This window comes from Nanorana parkeri, unplaced genomic scaffold, assembly GCF_000935625.1.
Source record: "Nanorana parkeri isolate BGI_ZX_2015 unplaced genomic scaffold, ASM93562v1 scaffold346, whole genome shotgun sequence".
NCBI classification, from domain to species: Eukaryota; Metazoa; Chordata; class Amphibia; order Anura; family Dicroglossidae; genus Nanorana; species Nanorana parkeri.
Window position 1 is genome coordinate 1,166,529 of NW_017306614.1, and position 21,924 is coordinate 1,188,452.

The 21,924-nt window shown below is 42.1% G+C and overlaps 1 protein-coding gene across 1 annotated transcript; it reads left to right on the forward strand.

The window, feature by feature from the left end:
• The first annotated feature begins 2,713 nt into the window (after positions 1–2,713).
• On the forward strand, positions 2,714–18,549 carry FAM180A (family with sequence similarity 180 member A). Its single transcript, XM_018558562.1, has 3 exons — positions 2,714–2,871; positions 14,600–14,704; positions 17,993–18,549. Exons 1-3 carry the CDS (start codon positions 2,797–2,799, stop codon positions 18,347–18,349), a joined length of 537 nt encoding a protein of 178 aa, XP_018414064.1. The 5' UTR covers positions 2,714–2,796; the 3' UTR covers positions 18,350–18,549.
• Positions 18,550–21,924: the final 3,375 nt, after the last annotated feature.

The following is a 21,924-nucleotide window of genomic DNA, read 5'->3' on the forward strand; positions in this document are numbered from 1 at the left end:
GTCCAATTCAAAATAAAATACAGTGAATTGTGTTTTATGCCTTGGAAACAGCCAAGCTTATATAATAAGGCTGACAGCGGTGCACTCACCCATAATGTCCAATCAGAAATTACATTCAGTGCTCTATCTGACAGGTAATACATACAAAATTGCCTTGTGCACTGCTTTCTTATTACCAGCCTTTCTGGAACAGATAAATACATAGCAACAAAAGGGCTGAAATACTAATAGTCCAATTCTAGTAAATACCTTGCTCAGTTGCCAGGGAGCTTATGAAATCCTAACTTGTCCTTTAACTAAATGTACCTTTGCCCAGACTATGGACATTGATAAAGTATTTTCATAAGCTTAACAAGCAGTAAGGCTTTAAAACAAACAGTCACTGACCTCTGTAGCTACTTGCACTGTACAGTAATTCATTCCCAAAGTTCCTCAAAGACCACAACAAAGACTCAAAAGCCAGGTTCACCCCTAGAGAGGCAGAACCAGCTGTCAATTAGGCGGAGGGATGGATTCAGACAATTCCAGCAATAGCCCGCTATATGCTGAGTTTTGTGTCACAGGAGGACATTTGTATGTGCCCTCCTGTGATCCTAAAGAGAACTACGGCCAAAAAAGGTTTGGCCATAGTTCTCTTTTATCGGTTACCACAAAGCATTAATGTGAACCCTGCCTAAAGTCTAAGGGCCCAGTCACAACATATCCAGTGCGTTCCAGCACGATTTGTGGCTGGAATGCAATGGATTGCAGAAATCAAGCCGGGCTGCATTCTAGGGCAGGGAGGGCGTGGTGGTGCCATTCATGTAAATAAACACGCGCAGAAACACACCACCGCCCTCACGCCCTCAGTGCGTTTGCCCCGCACCAGAACACAAGGTACAGTAATGTCCTATGTTCCAGTGCTGTGTGATCTGAAAAAAATAGTACCTGCAGCATTATTTTTTCCGATCGCACTGCAGCAGAATGGAGGGCATTCCTGTACCTCGCATTCCGGTGCGGGCGATTGCACTGCAGGGGGGAGTGCCAGAGGTGCCTTTGACATGAAGGGCAGCGCTACGCCCCTTGCCACCCCAGAACGCAGGGCGGCCTGATTGATGCGATCCAGTGCATTCTGGGCTTGGACCGTGCCAGAACGCACTGGATATGGTGTGACTTGGTAACTGGTTTATAACACCTGCTGCTGTGTGTTTGTGTTAGAAGATTGGCAGGCTGCCAAGATTCTGCTGCAATAGAAAGTAAAGGCAAAAAGCTGGAAGTTTGGTGCCTTAGTTCTGAATATTGAAGATGGATATCTCCACATTGCCTATAGCTACAGAGGTGAAAAATGACTTGTTTTATAGTGCTTTTACTTCTTGCACAGAATATCAAAATACTGTATTATGAACACTGTGGGCACAGGCAAACTTTAACAAGGGATGTCAAATCATTGCTTTTCTATTGGCTCATCTACAAATATCTATTATCCCACAATAAAAAAAGAATTTGTAAAAATGAGTATGTAAAAATCCAAATTTTAGACCCAGTGACATCATTCCTAGATCTCTATACTTCTTTATACAATGTAGGCAGATCATGGGTAATGGAAGGGGACAGCGGGGTGTTGTACATAGCTTCCTGAAAATATCATAGCATACTGTCTCATTACTCCTTTCAACAGCCCTGATACAAGTAGTGGGCTGGCTTTTGAGGAGAGCTAGGCAAAGATCATAATGCCTTGATAGCTGGATGTCAGTCTGGAGGAGTGAGTGTTTCTAGGCATACTGCATCTGCATGCAGACTGCTCTAGGTGATGCCTTCATGTGGTGCTAATGCCTCCATGAAGTGAAATCCAATAGCTGAAAGGGGCAGGTCAGGATGGGGAGGAAAGAACTAGAAGACAGTGGACATCAGGCAGGAAATGAGGCTGGCTGTATCTGACTTGCTGCAGCTTCTAATGCACATTATGAGAAGCTCACAGTGTGCAGAAAGATCAGCGTAAGCAATTCCAGTACAGGAGAGGAGCCGGTACAACTGTGCAAGCTGGATAAGAAGACTACAAGAAGAAAGGAAGAGTTCAGCTTTAAAATAGGTGCTCATTGAAAATACACTATACGTTTCCTTTTTGTTCCAGAGAGGATGTAATATTGGAAATGTTTTTCTATCACAATCTGTGACCGCACTCTGGCAATTTTTCTGTCCTTTTTTATTATCCCACTAAGAGAAGAAATGAGGGGGGCGGGGTCACCAGGACAGGAAATCACAGATGGCAGAAAAACCTGAGTAAGGTTCTAACAGTACAACACAAAGATTTCACTGCTGTCAGTGTCCACATAGGAGAGGTGTACCATCACTTTGAGGTTAACAGCTACAGACATAGAGACTGTCCACCTAGCAAAGTCAATATTCACTGAGCTGAGTGAATAAGATGAAGTTTTGTCTACTTCAGTCATCTAATCTTTTTTAAGAAAAAGGAATTATTTGTGGATCAATTGACCTTTCCTGTAAAACCGTGTAAGCTGTGACCCTGGATTTTTTAAAACTTCCATGTCAGGTGATACCATACAGGCCCACAGGACCGATTACAGCGCAGACGAAGCGATGCAGAGAATGAAATCATGTTTGGGTTCTTCAAGCGGTCGAGCTCTCACGTGCCACATTCCTGACTCTTTCCAGATGTGTAAGAGTGGAAACTAAAAAAAATCAGCCAGACATAAGTCAATGTACAAGAGGCTTCAGAGAGCACAGAAGCAACTGCTGAGAGGAACAGCAGCTGTACCCAGGAGAACAGGTCCTTCTGAATACCACCGCACAGGGACCATGTACCTTCTACCCTGCCTACTAGTACTGCTCTTCTACAACTATGTGGAAGCCAATTTCACCAGCAGGTGGCAAATATGGATTTATTTTTAAAATCAAGCTGGCTTTTAAAAAAAATTGAAATCAAAATTATGCAAAAAATCTTTATTATACTTATTTAAAGGTTGCCGTATACAATTTTATGTTATAATTCTTGAAGGAAAACTTTATATGTACTATTTTCAAACGATTATCATAAACCGGTAATACAGAAGTGTAAAAAGATTTACAGCAAAATTGTGCAGAAAAAGTTCCACTTTCACATATTGATTTTTCTGGTGACGTCACTCTGTCGGTGAGGGAGGCTTGGTTAACAATTCACTGTTTTCTCTTGGATGAGCAAATAATAAGCTGGAAATCAAAGCGTTCTAAAAGGAAACTTGTGAGGATAAGTATATGGGAGAGGCATGTCTGACTTGTTTGCATCATGGGTGTCATCTTGATCCTGGCTCCAATCCTAGAGAGTCACTGACTAAAACATGCAGGACAGAAGTTAAGACTTTCCTAGACTTTACTGACTGCATGCTTGTTACAGGTTGGACACTAATTAGTGGAGCCAGGGATCAGAATGACAGGCCTGGAATCTGTACCTTTAAACTCTTTAAGGCTGTGTTCACACTTTGGCATTGCGTGAATGGGCGCCAAAGTTTGTAGGAATTAGTCACCAGCGCACCAGAGGTCCGCTTCATCGCTCTGTCTTTATTCAACGTCAGACAAACATGATATCACATGCTGCACAATAGTGTATGTTCACGCAATGCACTAAAAACGTGTGACGTGATTGCAGTGCCATTACTTGTTAACAAATTTGTCAAAAAATGTATGACTCTCACAGCTGAAAATGTTGCATGAGCTACTTTGCTATGTCTGTCGCGCAAGGGCAGCCCATTGAAATAAATGGACTGACGGACATCAAACGCACACAAACACGACGCGCAGTGAACAAGGTTAAAAAGTCAGCACTGGCATCTCTGTTTTTTTATGTCCTCATGAGTTCTAAAATGTCTTTTTTGTGCTGTCTTTTTTTCCATTAGGGATATTCCTATCCCAGTGATGCAACAGGAAATAAGAGGAAATCTCTACCTAATAAGTAGAATTCCTCTTGTAGGACTCATTGACACATTTGTGCAATGACTGTCATTGTCTATACCTGATCAACACCAGTCACTGCAAGGGCACATCAAAAACAAAGCTCTTCTATGTGCCCTGTTCACACTACAGGCACATAAAAGAGCTTGTCTGACTCCAGCAGTGTCTACAAATTAATGAAATGCCAATTTGACATTTCAGTACAGTTTTAAAAAAAAAGGTAAACAGTGGCTTGCGTTTTACCAATGCAAGGCACCACCTCCCATGGCCAGGATGCGGGACACCAGCCAGCATGCTAAAACCGATTATTTTAGCACATGGGCTTGTCTAAGTGAGCCACTAGACAATTGTCACTGGAACAGGTGTCCCTTTCAGAAGATTTCCCTTCATCTCCTGTTCTGGTGACAACTGTAAAATGTTGGCTTTCCCATCACTTTTTGTCCCGGTGACAGTGGTCACTAAGACACATAGAGAGGGTGAATCTCCCCAGTGAGGACACAACACCAAATAAATGGAACAGGGATTTTAAGCTTTCTGTACTCTCATCAAAACTATAAAACAAAACTTTTAGGCTGTACATGCACTTTAACTCATTGATTGTGAGCCCATTTCCACCTTTGCTGAGGTATTTCAAAAAAACATATGCCAGCAATGTACACCAAGTGAACATGAAGTAGGCATATCCAGTTGCTTTATACCAACACTAAAACTTACATTTTTTAGTTAGTTAGCTTTCCTCTTCATCTCCATATGGAAATGGCTGCAATTGTGCTTTGCAAGTAATTTATGTATAGTACAAGTGGCCTTTCCCCCACCACATAGTGGCAACCCCCCCCCCCTTCCCCAGACAGTGTATTGTGTGCAAAGGCAGAGCTGCTGTTTACTGATCGTGTTACACAAGGGTGGGGGAGAGCTGTTTAGTGTCTACTTTACATCTGACCCTGGCATTATTTCTAGGCTTCAGGCCTAGGAAAACTTCATTAAAAAAATGAAGAAAACCTGCAATGTGAGTTATGAAAATGTGGACACATATACATCATCACTGCACCTCTACATTACCACAATAAATGCTAATCACTTACAAAGGTGTAAATGGACTTTAAAGCTGACCCTTCACTATGTGCAAGGTCGGCTGTTTATTTTTGCCCCCTCACCTTTACCCCTAGGGGAAGAAAAAAAAATATTATACTCACCTTTCCTTGGCTTCTATGCTGCTAGTGGTGACACTGTCATCCTCCGTCAAGGGAATGCTGAGTTCTCCAGAACTTGTGAGAAGACACTGCAGTGCTAGGAGAATCTTTTCTGCAAAATCACCCAAATCTTGCCTGGGAGAGAGATGATAGCACCCTTGCCTAGGTGCCACAGGGGGAAAGTTTATTTTCTTAAACTTCATTATAGCGATTATGCAATGAACGAGGGGCAAATATAAACAGCGGACCTTATTTTTATAGGTGCAAGCTTTCATTCAACTAACAGTTACAAGTTCAAAGGTATACTTTTATCATGCTTCATTGAAATAAATATAAATATCATTCAAAAACAATCCCTAATTGTGTCACTCATGATTCCCTTCAAACAATTGGGTAATTGACACAGCTTTTCTTTAAGCCTCTCTTGGAATGACAGAACACATGAGGAATGCAATACAATTATTTCTTGGTTTTGGATCCTTGCAGAACTGACTGATCGGTTAGTCCCATAGAGGTCACATTTAATCCTCTCCTCCATGGCCAGCTGGCAGCTCCGTAAGGCTCACAGTGACCCCAGCTTCTTCTACAAGTTAAAACCACTGTGTCATATGTTGATATTCATAAAACCTTAACTCCCTAAATGTGTCTATTGGAAGAACTTCCTTAGAAGAACTTGGATGAAACTGCTGATTACAATCATGTATTTAAAAAGGCAGAGTAGACACTCAAAAGGCAAAGCAACTCAGAAGCATCTTAATATGGAATATAAAATGACATATGGTATATGATGCAGTCCATCACCAGCAGCAAAACAGTATTTTTTTTTCTGAGTTCCCCCCATATCGTAGTTTTATTACGATTGGTCCTATCACTAGGTGACAGGACCAACAGCTATCGATGTTTAAGAAGCTACAACAACAGTTTTTGTGGGGAGGTTATTTTTGTTTCTGTAGGGGGTGGTTAATCCATATCAATACAAAGAAGTAGTTTTGGTAGGCTTTAAATAGTTAAACCTCCCGATAGTCTCTTCTATCTCTCAGATACTCTATTGGTGACATCCCTGTGCTGCGTTCCTGGGTCATTACACCTGCTGTGCCAATTATGAGTGGCTACCACCATTCCTGTGATGAATTCTTCGGTCTGGACACCACATGTGCCCATTATGAGGGGCTCCCACCATCTCTGTGCTGAGATCCCAGGTCTGGAAACCTGCTGTTCCCATTATGTGGGGTTCCCACCACCCCATGCTGAGTTACTGGGTATGTACAACTCCTGTGCCCATTATGAGGGGCTCCTACTATCGCTGTGCTGAGTTTGCAGGTCTACACACCTCCTATGCCCATTATGAGTGGCTTCTACTATCCCTGTGCTGAGTTTCCAGGTCTGTAGACATCCTGTGCCCATTATGAAGGCTTCCCACCAAACCTGTGCTGAGTTTCCAGGTCTGCACACGTCTTGTGCCCAAAAAAAAAAGTAAGGAACCAGCTGGTAATTTAGCCCACTGAACTGTATCTAAAATAGAAGTATCACATTTGGATGGACTGCCTCTTTAACATTTTCACACAAGCAGTTGGCCAGTCCTTGTTCTTCTGCATTAGAGAGAATGTGGAATATTCAGAAGAAAATGCAAACATATTTGACCAATACAACAAATTCCTTTATATAATAATGTTCTTATGTCCTGGCATGGAGCCTCCTGATTGTTAGGAAGTTTAGTAAAGAATCAAGAAACGACCATAAACTTCTGGGCTGGAAGCAGGTCAAGGCAAAGATGCCAAGGTTCTCCCTCCATACACATTGGACTAAGAGAAAAGAGCAGATGCATTTATATTTAAGTGCTGCAGCACTTTTTTTGAAGGGAGGACATAGTTCTACATTAAAAAGAAAGTCAAAGTTGCCTACAATTGGTCAGCCCTTTTAACACACATGGAACTAAATCCTTACAGGTGCCCATGTGGATCGTATCCCTTTCATGTTCCCAGATCAAAGTCTCTCAGCGTCAGGAAAAGGTTTGAAGAGACTGTCATGAGTTACAGGGTCTTACAACCTATAATTCTGCATGCCGTGTACATCTGCAGTCCAGCACAGATGTAGTTAAATCATGTGTGCCTGGACATCTGAAAGGTTTAATACCTCAAACCATATTCTATAGGTCTGTTTGTCAAACTATGTTCTTCCGATATAAAACTTTTATTGGGTAACACTTGTTTTATGACAGCGAACTGCTTATAATACTATATCGAGACTTGTTACATTTTAATTACTCTATTTGGACAAACATTAGTGGGCACCTCAACATTAAGGGATGAGATTCAAGATCGCCTCTGCCAGGGGTTCGCGACGAATCCCCGGGACACACAAAATTCACAAATGATCAAACTTTTGGCTGAAAACATTGGAGGTTCGGTGCCAAAAATAAGAACAGCCTAAGGAATGGATAACTTTCTGTAAAAGGGGGAGGGCTCACAGCAGCCATATTGTGAAAGAGTTTTGGAGCTGTTAGGAAGAACTGACAATTCTGTGTAGGGACAGATATTTTTTATTTATTTTTTCATTTTGGCATTGGTACATGTTCCCTATGGCAGTGCCCAGTTTCTCATGCCTTTTGTTCGACAATCACTTGCTTATTAGCCCTACAAGTGGCCAGAATTGATTACCAGGATTTGCCCCCTATAGATTTCAAGGGGGTTTACTGCAAAGTTCACAAACTTTAAACTTTGAGCAAGACGCATGGAACTATTTGCAAACCAAACCCCTACTGACCATTTTACCTATATGAGCTTGTTAGACATCCTATTCCAAAACCATGGTCATTAATATGAAATCCTCCCCCTCTCTCCTTCTCCTTTGCGGCTATAAAAGCACCATGGTAGAGAAGCTTTCTGCTTTACAACAGTCATAATGACATCCTTGCAGAAGTTTATAGGAGAATGTGCTTGTAAGAATTCTCCCTGCTGCCATCACTGCGTCTCCGGCCAGTAATTTCCCCTCTAATGATCTTGCTCACAGTATGACAGTTGGACGCCATAGAAATTCCACACTAGGGATCCAGCAGTACAGAATGCATGCTGTGACCTGGAGTAAACCATATTAAGTCCACCGGGCAGAAAATACTTGGATTTTTTTAAATTCAGGCGGAGCACAATGTGGAGATGACATTGCGTAACTCATAACAAATAGAAACCTTTTACATTGACTCCTGTAAGCAGTAATCTGATTGGTTGCTCTACCTTCATAAAGCAAATCGATGCTGATTGCACGGCCGTATTGAAGAAAATCCAAACGGGCTATTTTATCTTTATGGCACCAACAAGTTCCAAAGCATTTCACAGAGTGAAATATTCCTTTGGTGACTCCACTGGAGGGGAGAGTGACACCAGCATTATGTTAGCAGTGTTATGGTGTCAGAAAACCTGTAGTGGATCCACTATAGGAATGTATGGTGAATGTATTAAGTCATGGCAAGGCCAACCAGGATCTAACACTACAAAAAAAAGTTTTCATTGGAGTTCTCTTTTACATCTTTCAGAGATTTCTGACACCCTGCAAAATCTCTGGAACAGACAAAGGGAAAAAGGGAAAGTACAAAGTCATTTCAGCAAATACATATGTTGAGTTTACATTATGTGTTTTAAAAGCCCAATTCACGGGTCTGCATACTTGCTGTGATGATGATTGAGAATATAACAGGAGGAGCTGGGAACACACAGTATATATATATATATTTTAGAGGTTGACTTAGCCCAACTATAACTAAAATATCACTTTTGGAAGGAAGAGACTTCGTTATGCCTCTGGATCTTACCAGCTGGCATCGAACACATCGCCAGCAAAAATCAAGCCATGCATTGCCAGCTCATATTCTTTTACTTTGAGGGAGGAGGTAGGCAAAACTTTAGACAGGGAAGGATTATTGGCTCTAGTCTTGGGTAAGCACCTCCGTAGTTACTAGTATATTGCAGAGCAGAGCTAACCTTGGCACACAACACACAATGACCCCATTCAGCCACATCTCCTCCACCCACTAGCACACTGACCGGCTTCTGTTCGGTGCCCAGGACACACCTCGCTCTGTGCCAGCTGTGTGTGGAGGTATTTTTAACACACTGGCAGTGATCGGGGCTCACGGGGAGACGTATGGAAAACTGACATCTGCCAGTTGACTCACTGTTTCTTTTTTTAGAAATACTAATTTCAATTTCCCTGAGCGACGAATAATATATTCCTACAGGGTAATGATTCTGCAACTTTTCCCGAGAGCTTGGGCTGTGAATAAACCAACAGTGAGTCTAAAATAAAATAGTTTCATGTCAGAACATCTTCTGTCTACAATTCATTCATTCTTAAAGCCGACCTGTCTGTAACTTTATGAGTCTCCTTGAATTATTCCTAGTGTCACAATATACAGCAATAGTATCATTTTTTTTTTTTTAAAGGCTTAACCTTTTACAGTTAAATAGCCATCATTGAGCTCCAGTGCAGAGACTTTGTCTAGGCTATGATGATGTCTTCAGTGTGCTGTGGCCAGGCAGAAGCATTTCCTTTGTCTCCTCTCTACCAGCGATCAGATTGCAACATTGTAACCCAAGCCACCCAGCCGTGCTCTAAGGGCCGGTTCACATCGCATCCAGTGCGCTCCGGCATGGTTAGTGGCCAGAACGCATTGGGTCGCATAATTAAAGCCTCCCGCGTTTTGGGGTGAAAGGGGGCGTGGCAGTTCAATTAATATCAATGGCTCCACAGACACGCCTCCCGTCCTCAGTACATGAACTATTTTATGCGATCGCACTGCAGGCATTGCTGTGCCACATGTTCTGGGGGAGGCGTGTCTGCAGTGCCATTGACGGCACCACCACACCCCCTCTTGCCCCAGAACACAGGGAGGCTTGCTCCATGTGATCCAGTGCGTTCTGGCCACTAACCGTGCCAGATCGCACTGGATGTGGTGTGAAAAAGCCCTAAGAGACCAGTCTCCTCAATGTCCAACCCCCCAACTCTGCAGAATGTGTTCATGTCACAAAGGGTACTCTTCTCTGCACCACTGGAAGCTGAGGAATGGGGTGCCAGGAGATGACGGCACCCAGACTTTAGCATGGGGTTTCTATGGACAGACTAAAAGTATTTTATTTTTTTTAAAGAGTTTTTTAAACAAAAGTTTTAGTAATATCTGAAACCCACACCTTACCGATCTACCCCAAAATTTCTTAGGTGCTGGAAGGGTCCCTTCTTCAGGAAAAGTGTCCTTGAATGCAAAGCTTTTCAACAAAAACACTGTTGACCGGGAGATGGCTAAGCCACAAATTTGAATAATATCTGAGAATATGTGGACAAAAAATACAGTTCCCTTTAAATTATCTGACAATACTTAGGGGTCTATTTATAACCAATTTGCAGAGCCATTCGCCTTACAAATTCTTTCCTAAGCTCCTGAGCTCCATCTAGTGGCTATAATGCAGTATTACATTACATACATTCAACCTGAAAAGAAAATCTATCTAAGAACGTGCCTTTTTGCATCTATTTGCACAGAATAAACACTTAGAAAGATTTATAGTGTAAATGGCTCTGCAAATTGATTATAAATAGAGCCCTTACTGTACAGCGGTGGCCTTCTGGTATATGCTATTCAGCTATTTTAAGCTTAAAGGAAAAAAAGAATGTAAGTAAAAAGAAAAACAATCCAATACTAGCATTTACAAATATATATTGTCAACCTGGTTTTGCTAAGTAGCTTTGCTATATAAAGTATTTGAAGGAATACATTTCACCACATATTAACGGAGGAGTAGGCAACCTCTGTCTATGGGGGTCATGATTGTTGCGACTTTCAGGGTCTTGTAATGCATCATTAGACTTGTAGTTCCACAACAGTTGGAGGTCCAGGGTTGTCAACCCCTGTATTAAGGTATTTTTACAATGTCCTTGGCTGTTCAGCTGGAGCTGCTCTTTAAACAGCTGCTTACTATGGGCACACAATGAGAAGAAAAATAATATTTTGTTCAGGATATTTTCACCTCCCATAAATCATCTTTGGCTTTTAGCGGGAACGCCCCGCACGTCCTCTGGCCTTATGTGTAGATTGCCTAAACAAAGCATTCTATACACAGCCCGTCGTCACCTACACAGACCCACAGTGCCAACATACACAGTCCTAAATGCGTTGCAGTGTTTCACGTACACACAGATGTAGACACACGTTCCGTGACGCAAGCCAGAATCTTTTATATAGACTTCTATATTGGCATACATATGCATTTTATTCTCTCTTAAGTCTCTTGGCTTCAAAAATCGCTCCTAAGCTTCAGAAAATGAATCCAAGTAACCAAAAGAATGGAAGTCAGTACTGCAATAATAATCAGGAGTTCACTTTCTTGCAAATCTCTGGCTTTAACCATGGCTCAATCTAAAGCAATGTTTTTTTTATATGAAAGCTTGAAAGCTAATATTTTTATTAAATTAAGGGAGTCGCTAATGTTCAGCAGCTGTGCCTGCATAGTTGCCCCATGTTTGAGAGATCATGTGACTAATGCCAAGGCTTTAATTATATGACATGCGGAAGTAGTCCATTGCACCTGTTTTTAAAGCACATGTATGTATTTTACCTTCTGTTTTTAAAATGTTTAACAATCCAGGACAGTAGATGAGACTTCTAGATAAATAGCAATCTTGTTTAAATCTGCAATCCAGACAGATATAAAATACACAACTTATTGTAGCTCTGTTTGTTAATATTTCGGCAAGCAGGGTAAGTACCTGAATGTGACTTTGCAACAGCCTTTGGCAATCCCCTTACTTCAAAACTCAGACTGGAAGAGGGAAAAGCAGTCAGTTGTACTGCAATGCACATGTTCTATCAAAGAACACACTGACAGGAGGAGAGAACCGAGTGACAGAGAGATGAGCTCATTGGCATGCTGCTTCTCCTTGCATTCCTGGGGGGAACCTACAGTTTTTTTGTTTGTTTTGCATGGGGTCCCCCTTGCAATCCATATCAGTCCCTTATCCTGGATAAGGGTCTGGTATAGATGTTGAAACAACTGGGATCTGTCAGTTATTGGCAATTTAAATGACATTTTCTTTGCAAAAGTCACTTTTCCTTCAGTACATATGCACCACTTTACAGGCAGGTTTAGAGCATCCCCAATGCATTCTGTAGAAGGAATTTGTCAATTTGTTGTTGGAAATACAAGAGCATATACTGATGTACTTTGTCTTTTGAGCTATAGATGGCGCTGTAGTGCAATGTTAGTCTCTATGTGCATGCTTATCTATGATACACAGGAAGTTTTTTCTCTCTCTGTTATCTTCACAATGCTGTATACATACATGTAATGTTCTCCTAAGCAAGTAAAACTTAATTCAGCATTCCTCAGGATCTCAGTGCTTCATCTAAACACATAACCAACATTGTTAATGTTGCCCTTTAAGCCTTTTTAAAAGTCCTGCTTTCCACTGAACAGTACATTTTAAAAGATATTTCTATGGAGCATGAAGCTAAACTTGGACACAAAAATGTTCATTTAAATATATTCCTAATGGGCAACAAATGATATAAATCCATGTTATGTGCACCAAATGCCTTTCCAAAACCAGATATTACCTTATAAATGTAGCAGTGACATCATCGCTCTGCTGTACTTTATATTTTTTAAGTATATCTGAAGCTAAAAATCTTTTTTTATATAATTCAGGATAAAGTGGGTGTATGGCTGTCTGGTGACAAGCAGCTGATTGGCTCCCAACCAGTGGCGTAACAACCGGGGGGCAGGGGGGGGACTTGCCCCGGGCGCAGGACTAAGGGGGGGCGCCGTCACGACCCCCGCTAAACGAAGCCCCTGGCTCCCTCTCTCACATTCACCCGGCTGTCATCGAGTGGCCACTCGCTTCTCCGAGGCCACTGCGAGCGGCCCTCTACAGTGCCTGATTGGAGATCCCAACTGTTCATTCAAAGATTTTCCAAACGACTCCTTTGGTCAGCTGATCGAGGGATGCAGATCGAAAGGGTGCCGACCGCGGCACACGCTGTGCAGATTTCAGCCAGTTCATCAAGAACCTGACAAAGTTTGTATACTGTAGTGTGTGGCCAGCTTTAGAGGGAATCTCCCTCCCTGTGAGAAGATTTTCTCTCACTTCCTGTTGTGTCTCCAAGAGAGGAAATTAAGGATATTCTCCCCAAAAGGACACAGCAAACGAAAGGTAATGGGTTCTAAATGTTCCCTACTTTATCCAAATAATAAAATGCCCTTATACTTTAAAAGAGAACTATAGCCAAACACTTTTTTTTGGCGCTACTTTTTTGGGGGGTCACAGGAGTACATTTACTAGTGTCCCTCTGTGATCAAAACTCAGCATATAGCAGGCTACTGCCTGTTATTTGCTGACAGCGCAGAGCCGCACTGCAGCCGGAAAAGATCCTGACAATATTGTCAGGATCCACCCCACTGCCTGATTGACAGCTGGCTCTGCCTTTCTAGAGCCAAAGCCAGCTGTACCCGCCCCCTCTCCTGTCTGTCCCTCCAATGAGCACTTGAGGAACAGAGAGGGGAGGGGGAATCTCTGCTGGGCATGTGGTTTGTGATTACTCAGTTTTAGAGCTATAGAGCCGGCATGTGACAGCTGCAGTGTCACACGCTGGCTCAAACTATTGGGAAAAGTACACTATACTCTCCCATTGGTTCTCTTCAAATGTCACTTGCCATTGAACTGCTGCCAGTTTCTTCAGATCTTTCTGTAAAATATCTCTGTCCTGCTGGGATCACGTTTTGTCCACAGTTCCTATTGGCTCTGATGATTCATTGACTGTCAGTGAACACCTGACATTTCCTCTGGCCTTATATTACATAAACAGCATCATATACACAGGCCAATCACTTACTCATATCTAATGAACTGCACCAAAATACACAATCCTGAATTCGCCGCCATCATGCTGTTTCCAATGCGTGCAGAAGTAGCATCCCAGAGACACAAATTCCATGAAAGGAGCCAGGATCTTCCAAACAGACTGGTATGTTGGAATACGCTCCCTCCGCTCCATGCACATGATTTTGATTCTATTAAGTCTCTTGGCTTCAAAGTTCGCTTCCAAATTTCAGAGGATTTATAATGATAAAGAGAAGACTGGAACTCGATGCTGTAATCCTAATCTGGAGGTCATTGTCATGCAGATCTTTGGCTTTCCTCATGATTGTAATGAGAATTCTTTATTTAAAGCCATTATTATTATTAAATAAGAAACACGGAGCGTACTTCACAAATTACACCAGTGTAATAGCTGCATTAAAGCTGAACTCAGGGAACAAATAATTTCATCTAAATCTATTTCTCAATAACCACAAAGGATATAAATCCACTTTGGGTGCATCAAATGCTACTTTTAGAATATGTCACGTTGTACAATGGTCTAATTATTACATTTAAAGCAGACTTCTGATATAGTGACCTGCGTGTACTAGATTCACCCCACTACCTGCTCTCTTCTATTTTTAGTGGTGTTTTTTCCATCCGCCCATCGGGTGCGGCGCTCCTCGCCTCAATTCCTGGACCCGGTTCTTCAAAAATCAATGCCTGAGGTGGAGCTGCTTTATGAGGTCAGTGGAAAATGTATAGATCGCTTCCAGGATGAACCAAGACCAGAGACTTGCCCTAACATACAGAGAGGGAATTGTGCTAGTTATGACGAGTAGATTCTGTTCTCAAAGACACACTCACTCTTTCCCTACTTATGAATACAATGTAACAAGTGGATTGATGTTAAAGCTCAAATTCAATATATATATATATATATATATATATCAGAGGTCTTCTTGGAAAAAGGAAGGTCAAAGCGTGAGTTTACAGGTACAGAGATTGAATTGAAGCATACATTAATAGAAGTAGCCTTAGTGCTCCATCTGGTGATAAATAAATGAATAACAGCTGCTAGAACTGCTTTTTTATTTTATATTATAACATTCCACAGTACTACTGCCATGTATACGGTATAACCCACCAATTGCATGGAGAATGCAAGTCCCAGTTTGCTTGCCGGTCCTCATATTTCAAGAAGGAATGTGAGTGGGCAGAGGCCAAGGCATCGAAAGCCAAGCAGCTTTTATTTTCTTTTTGTTTAATGTATCTATTTCTATTTTATTTATTTATTGGTTACTTTACCTTGCATACCAGACTTGTTCTTTCTAATTTCCTAATAAAGCCCACACCATTTTTTTTCTCTTTATAGAGAATATACCTGCCGTGTCATGATTTGTAACTGATATTTACTTGCAATTCATGATGAGATCTCCCCTGTTCACCTATCGACCCCAATTAACGTATCAGGCCCACCACCACATTGCCACTTTCTCATTTCGACCCTGTCACTAAAGAGGAGGTTACAAAGCTTTTCTCTGACACCCACCTCACCATCTGCCCCTTGGACCCTATTCCCTCACCACTATTCCAGTCACTCTCTTACTCACATTTGACATCAATCTTTCCCTCTCTACTGGCATCTTCCCCTCTCATCTAAAACATGCACCGAACCCCACCAACCTTAACAATCTCAGACCAATCTCCTTACTCCCATTCACCTCCAAACTGCTAGAACGCCTTATGTCCAGCTGCCTCAGCCGCCACATCAGGGATAACAACATTCTCAACGCCTTACAGTCTGGCTTTCGCCCAAAATACTCCGCCCGAAACCAGCCTCCTAAAACTCATTATTGACTTACTAACTGCTAAAAACAATGGCCACTACTCCTTACTCTTGCTATTAGATATTTCTGCTGCTTTTGACACTGTTGACCACCTGCTCCTCCTCAAAAAACTACACTCGCTTGGCCTACAAGACTCCTTTAGTGTCACCTACAAATCTACCTCCTCCTCTTCACTTCCTCTTTCCGTAGAGGTCCCCCAAGGCTCTGTCCTCAGACCCCTGCTGTTCTCTATCTACACCTGCTCCCTTGGTCAGTTGATAACTTTGCATGGCTTCCAGTACAATCTCTATGTTGATGACACTCAAATATATCTCTGCACTCCATAGCTCACCCCTTCGTTGTCCTTGCGCATCACTAATTCCAGTTGCCCAAAGGATAAAATTCAAAATAGTAACAACCACTTACAAAGACATCCAAAACTCTGCCCCCAGCATTACCTCCAACCTCAAAGTATCACCCTAACCATCCTCTCCACTTCTCCAAAGGACTTCATGCTCTCTAGCCCCTTGAGTGCTCTGGGCAGCATAGTCAAACACTGGTCCCTATTGGACTGTGTAGTCATATTTAGGCATTCAACACAAATGATTTAATAGAAAATTGGACATAAAATGATACGAATTGAGGTTGTACAGTATATCTGTAGCTGTGATTTCAATTGGGCAACTGTACTATAACAATAAACATTTAAGTCCCCATTCACACCTGCGAATGGGGTTGTCATTGTAGTGTACAGAGACTCCCACCCGCAGCAGTTCGCATGAATATCACAAAGGAACTTGAGAGACTTGTGCCATTGGCCTAATTCGCAGGTATTACTGGGGCTTACTATAATTAAAAACAGGGAATAGAAGGTAGACAATGTAATTGAATATTCCAATGATGCAGGCTTTAAAGGAGAACTATGACATGAGTGCTTTTCACTCACCTCATAGTTCTAGCCGACCTGTGACAATGAGACTGTCACAGGTCGGCTCAGTAGATCGGGAGGTGAGCGAACACATACCGGGTTCGCTCACCTCTCGATCCTGTCACGGCTCTCTGCCGTGACAGGGGGAGGGGCTGGATTCTCCTCTCCCCGCTTCGATCTGCCAGCGCTGACTGGCGGAACGGACGGGGGAGGGGGCGAGTACAGCTGACTCTGCCTCTAGATAGACAGAGCCAGCTGTCACTCACGCAGCTGGGCGGATCCCGACGTCTAAGTCGGGATCCGCTCTGGCGTCTCAGTATACCGCGAGCTGTAGCTTGCAGTATACTGAGCTTATGGTAACGGGAGGACGCTAGTTTGTGTCCTCCCGTTACCCTAAGGAGAACTATGGGGAAAACACTGACCCCATAGTTCTCCTTTAATGTATTCTAAAAATTACCTGTTTAAAGTGGACCTATCATTAAAATGTCCACTGCCACATAATGAAGTGGAAGTGAAATAGTGACCACCCAACCTCTCGAAGAACACACTCTAGGAGATGGGTCTTTTGGGGGTCTAGCTGCTACTTTAGCAACTGAACAGGATAGGAAAGCTGCGAGTTTAATGCGTAATTTCAGGAAAACAGCTAAATATTCATAGTTTTATCTGTCAAAGGATTTGTATTTATTTCCATCTGTCCAATCCTGAGATTTACACATCTGTGCTACACAGCACAGTCCTGTCTGGCAGGGAAGAAGACCTATATTTTCTCTACACTTACAGCCTGTGACTGGTCAGTGAGGAGACACAGAAAACGGAAGGGCTCATATCTCTGCACTCTGCTTTTCAGCATGCTCCTTGTTACCACATTAGCATTGCAGCACAACTGATTGGCTGCTTGTGTTGCATCTCCCTCTCCCTGTCTGAGCTTTGCTGATACCAAGCCAAATTCCGGCACTTACACTGCTTGCAATAAAAATGCACTTAATGATGTATTAGTGAATGTAGAGCTAAAATAGTATATTTTATATCTGGAGCTCAGCTTTAAAGTCTTTTTTTTTCTTAAAAAGTGTGTAAACCTAACAACAAACTTCTTTATTTGCTCCCTTTTGCTATTAAATGTACCATTGAAAGTGTTTTGGTATAACTTTGATTTATTTTAGGGAAGCAAAGTATTAAACAGTTTTTTCTTATTTAGATTGAGTTCTTCTTTCCAAGACAATCTCTTCCACTTACTAATTACTACAGATTTATATCTTGTTTCCTCCTAATTCTTTCAGTTCCTGTCCACTGGAGTTCAGATTGATCCAGACAGCAGAATGACCCTCCGCGACCCCGAGCTGTCCTCTCTGCGGAAAGCCACCACCTTTGATGTTGTGTGCAATGATGTCATCCCCAAGGCCATCTCAGATATTCGGAGGTTGGGAGACCAGCTGTCCATGGTCCGTGGTCCACTGAAGAGGGAGGACTTTGAGAGGACAGTGCTGACCATGGCTTACACAGCCTTAAAAACATCAAAGTCGGACAACGAGAACCAGAGAAGAATATGGATGGAATCCCTCAACAAGCTCTTTGTAGCACTGAAAAGAGACTTGATGTCCTTGTACAATATGTACGATAAAGAAGGTCAACAATGACCATTGACCTTGCCACACTCTTTTCAATCCCTGCATGTGATACCCTGTCAGTATAAACGTTAATATAATTTATTTACTTATTAAAACTTTAGACATTAAAGGGGTTGTCTATCTCAGGAGGCTTTAAACAATCCCTCCATTCCCCAACTCTCCGTTTATGTCTGCTGGATACCCTTTCTTTGTGTAATAAAGGAGTTTGGGTGTGTTACAAATTGCATTTATTGTAATAAAACAAAATCTTTCAATTAACTGGACAAATATCTACAGATAAAAAAAAGTGTAAACCCTAAACATAAAAATTGTAAACCCTAAGGCCTCATTCACACTGCCGTGCATATACGCGTGTACGTGCGTATTGTACCATATGCAACATATACAAATAAATGGCTCCATACACTTAGTCGCATATGGAGCCGTATATTTGCGTAGCGTATACAGTATATGCGTAAAAACAGAATGGAACAGAGATGCGTCCGGGCAGCGTATTTACGCGCACGTACGCGTGTTTATGCGTATATACGTGCGTATAGGCGCATACATGCGTACAGCACATTAAAAATTCCATTACGAGTGATGCATTCTGGGATTGCCTAAAGTGCATGCATATACGCATATACGCTCGTATAAACGCGCATAGACACTTGTATACACTGAGTGGCCAGATTATTATGACCACCCCATCAGTACTTCGTTGGGCCACGAGATGACTCCACGAGATTACTTCGTTGGGCCCCGAGGTGACTCCACGAGATGTTGAAAGGTGATGTGAGGAATCTGACACTGCACTGTTGTCCTTCTGTTGGCTTGTACCAGTCTTGCCACCCTGCGTTCTGCCCTAACATTGACTAGTCGCTGGCGGCCACAATTCGCACGTTCAGACCCAGATTTTCGGCTGACAGTCCAGTCTTTAAACACTTTAACAACAGCTGCTCTTGAACATTTAACAAATTCTGCTGTTTTGCTGATACTCGCTCCATGGCTCAGAGCGCCAACAATCACCCCACGTTCAAAGGCTGTTAAATCGCGTTGTTTCCCCATATCTTCAGAAACAAATCACTTCTACTGTCGTGGTAAACAACCTGCTTCCCTATTTATAATGGTCTGGTCCTCTAGCAACTTCAGCGCAAAATTATAGCTAATTTGCCTCCAAACGTCAGATGGTCATAATAATCTGGCCACACAGTGTATACGCGCATTGTCGCGTATATACGCAATATACAATTTTGCTTGCGTTGTGTGTGAATGAGGCCTTAGTGTGAACCCTAAGCAGAGATACTTGAAGAAAAGGCAAGGAAAGAAAGCAGTTTGCTTTGCTTTTCAAAGCCCTTTTCTAAATAGACATCATTCAGATTGCAGTTTTAATTACTTTGTTAAAATTCCATAAATGCTTTGTGTGTGTATGTGGGGGAAGGGGGCAGTTTTGTAGTTTCATAGATTGCCTAAAACAATTTTTACCTACATCTGAATATGGTAACACAAATGTCTATATAGAGTAGTTTAAACCTGTTTTTAAGCAGCAGATTTAAGATTACAGTTCCAAACTAACCATTGTACAATCCAGACAAGTATAAAAAAATAAAAGTATATGTATAACCAATAAAACATTTTTCTTTGTTTTATATAGAGGAGTAAAGAGGTAAAATCCCTGTTAGTATTTTTTGCTGTTAGTATCCCGGTCTGGAGATTTACCTTCACCCCTTTCCTGGAGATGAAACAGGAAGTTAGAGGGAATCTTTATAAAGTGGGAGAACTTCCTCGTCCCCTCTTAGGTAGTTGTCACCGGAACAGGTGTCCCCATTGTGTCCCCATTGTGAGCTTTCCCCTCTATTCCTGTTCCAATGACAACTCAACAGTCTGTATTTTCTCTCAATTTCAGTTTTGAGGATAGTGGTCAGCAGGACAAATAACAATGGTCGGTCTCCCAAAAGGTGCTCCAAGCCAGCAATGACTCAAATGTTGCATCAAATGTTTGGCCTGCTACCCTGCAAAGTCCTGATTGCAGACTACTACACACTTTTGTTTGTTTGTGGGGCACTTGGAAGGGGTCAAAACGTCTTCACCAGCGCCCCCTTTCAGCCATAGTGTAAACAAGTCCTTAGATGAACAAGAGATATTTGGATAAATCACGTAAATTACCAGCTTCATCTTTTCTAAAGTGGCATTTAAAGGGTTCAGTGCAGGGCCGCAACTGCAGATCACAGGGCTTCATAGGAAAAATGTGATGGGGCCACACTGACGACCTCTCTCTGAGCTGCGAATAATGAGGCCAGGATCCCAAACACTCCTCTTGTGTATCTAAAGTAGTTTCTACACTGTAGACTTTACAGGGGAATAATGTTGTCATCAACTGCAACCACTCCAAATCTGTCTTATCTTCACATGCTCTATGTTTAATTTGCCTCAACAACCTAATGGGGCCCCTTCCACCCCCAGGCCCCATAGCAGTCGCCTGGGCTGCTATGGCTATAGTTACGCCACTGGTTCAGTGCAGTCATCTGTCAACAACACTTTCAGAAGTTTCATGTGAGACAGATGGCTGGCTATACTGATTGACAAGCTCTGCACTGACCACAAGCTCCCTGCATTTGCATTATTATCATTAAAGTGTATCTAAAGCCAAAGCTTTAATGTGTTTTGAATAGAATGTGTTAAAACCCCTGTCTGGATTTTATTGTCGTCTGTGTCTCTGCTGAGGAGATTCATCCTCTCTATTCATCCTATTTACCAGTGTCATTGGGAAGAGTGGTAGCAAATCCAAAATTTTACAGAATTCCCCAGAACAGTGGGAAAAATCCTTCAAAATTAACAGCAAACCTCTACAAGAGGAGAATTTCCTCTCACAATGGAGAGATTTCCTCTTACTTCCTGTTGTGTTTCAGTGACAGGAAGTGAGGGAAAATGTTGGCAATGGGACAAAAACAGCAAAGAGATAAAAAAAAAAAGATATGTTTGGGATTCCAATATACCTTAAAACTGAGCTCCAGACACAAAAACTTTAATTTAAATAAATTCCTCAGTAGCCACAAAGGATATGTGTTCACCCAATGCCTTTGCACATCCACTTGTAAAAATAGTGGTGACATCATCACAGGGCTGTACATAGACCATGCAGTGAGCAGAGCTGTGGGAGGGACTCAGCAGGCTCCACCCACTACAGACTGCTTGTAGAAAACTACAGGAGAGGGTGGAGACAAGACCAGTCACTCTGCACAAGAACAGCGACCGGTCTTTATTACAGGAAGCTCCAAGTCTCACACTGGATTATTGCACAGATCTGGAAGAAATACACAAAGCTCATCAATATTCAAGTAACAATATACACGACTCTTGTATTTAGACAATATTTACTTATACTGGGTTCAGCGTTAAAGTATTTTGAAACTACTTTTTCATGCTTAGTGTGTCCTTCTACTGCCATTTACACGGGCCTCGCAATCTGGCAAGGGTTGAGGACCTCCAATCTATATGTTAGTGAACAGTTAACTCTGGATTATGAAACACAAAGGGGTAGATGTTAATCCTTGCAAATAGTCACCTTGGCGATATACTGTATCTACAATACTAGCCATTCCCAA

Excerpts from the sequence above, each read along its gene's own strand:
- FAM180A (XM_018558562.1), top strand. The coding sequence starts at position 2,797 with ATGTACCTTCTACCCTGCCTACTAGTACTGCTCTTCTACAACTATGTG. Across the intron at positions 2,872-14,599 it reads ATTTCACCAGCAGGTGGCAA|TTAGTGGTGTTTTTTCCATC; the intron begins ATATGGATTTAT and ends TCTCTTCTATTT. Across the intron at positions 14,705-17,992 it reads AGGTGGAGCTGCTTTATGAG|TTCCTGTCCACTGGAGTTCA; the intron begins GTCAGTGGAAAA and ends TAATTCTTTCAG.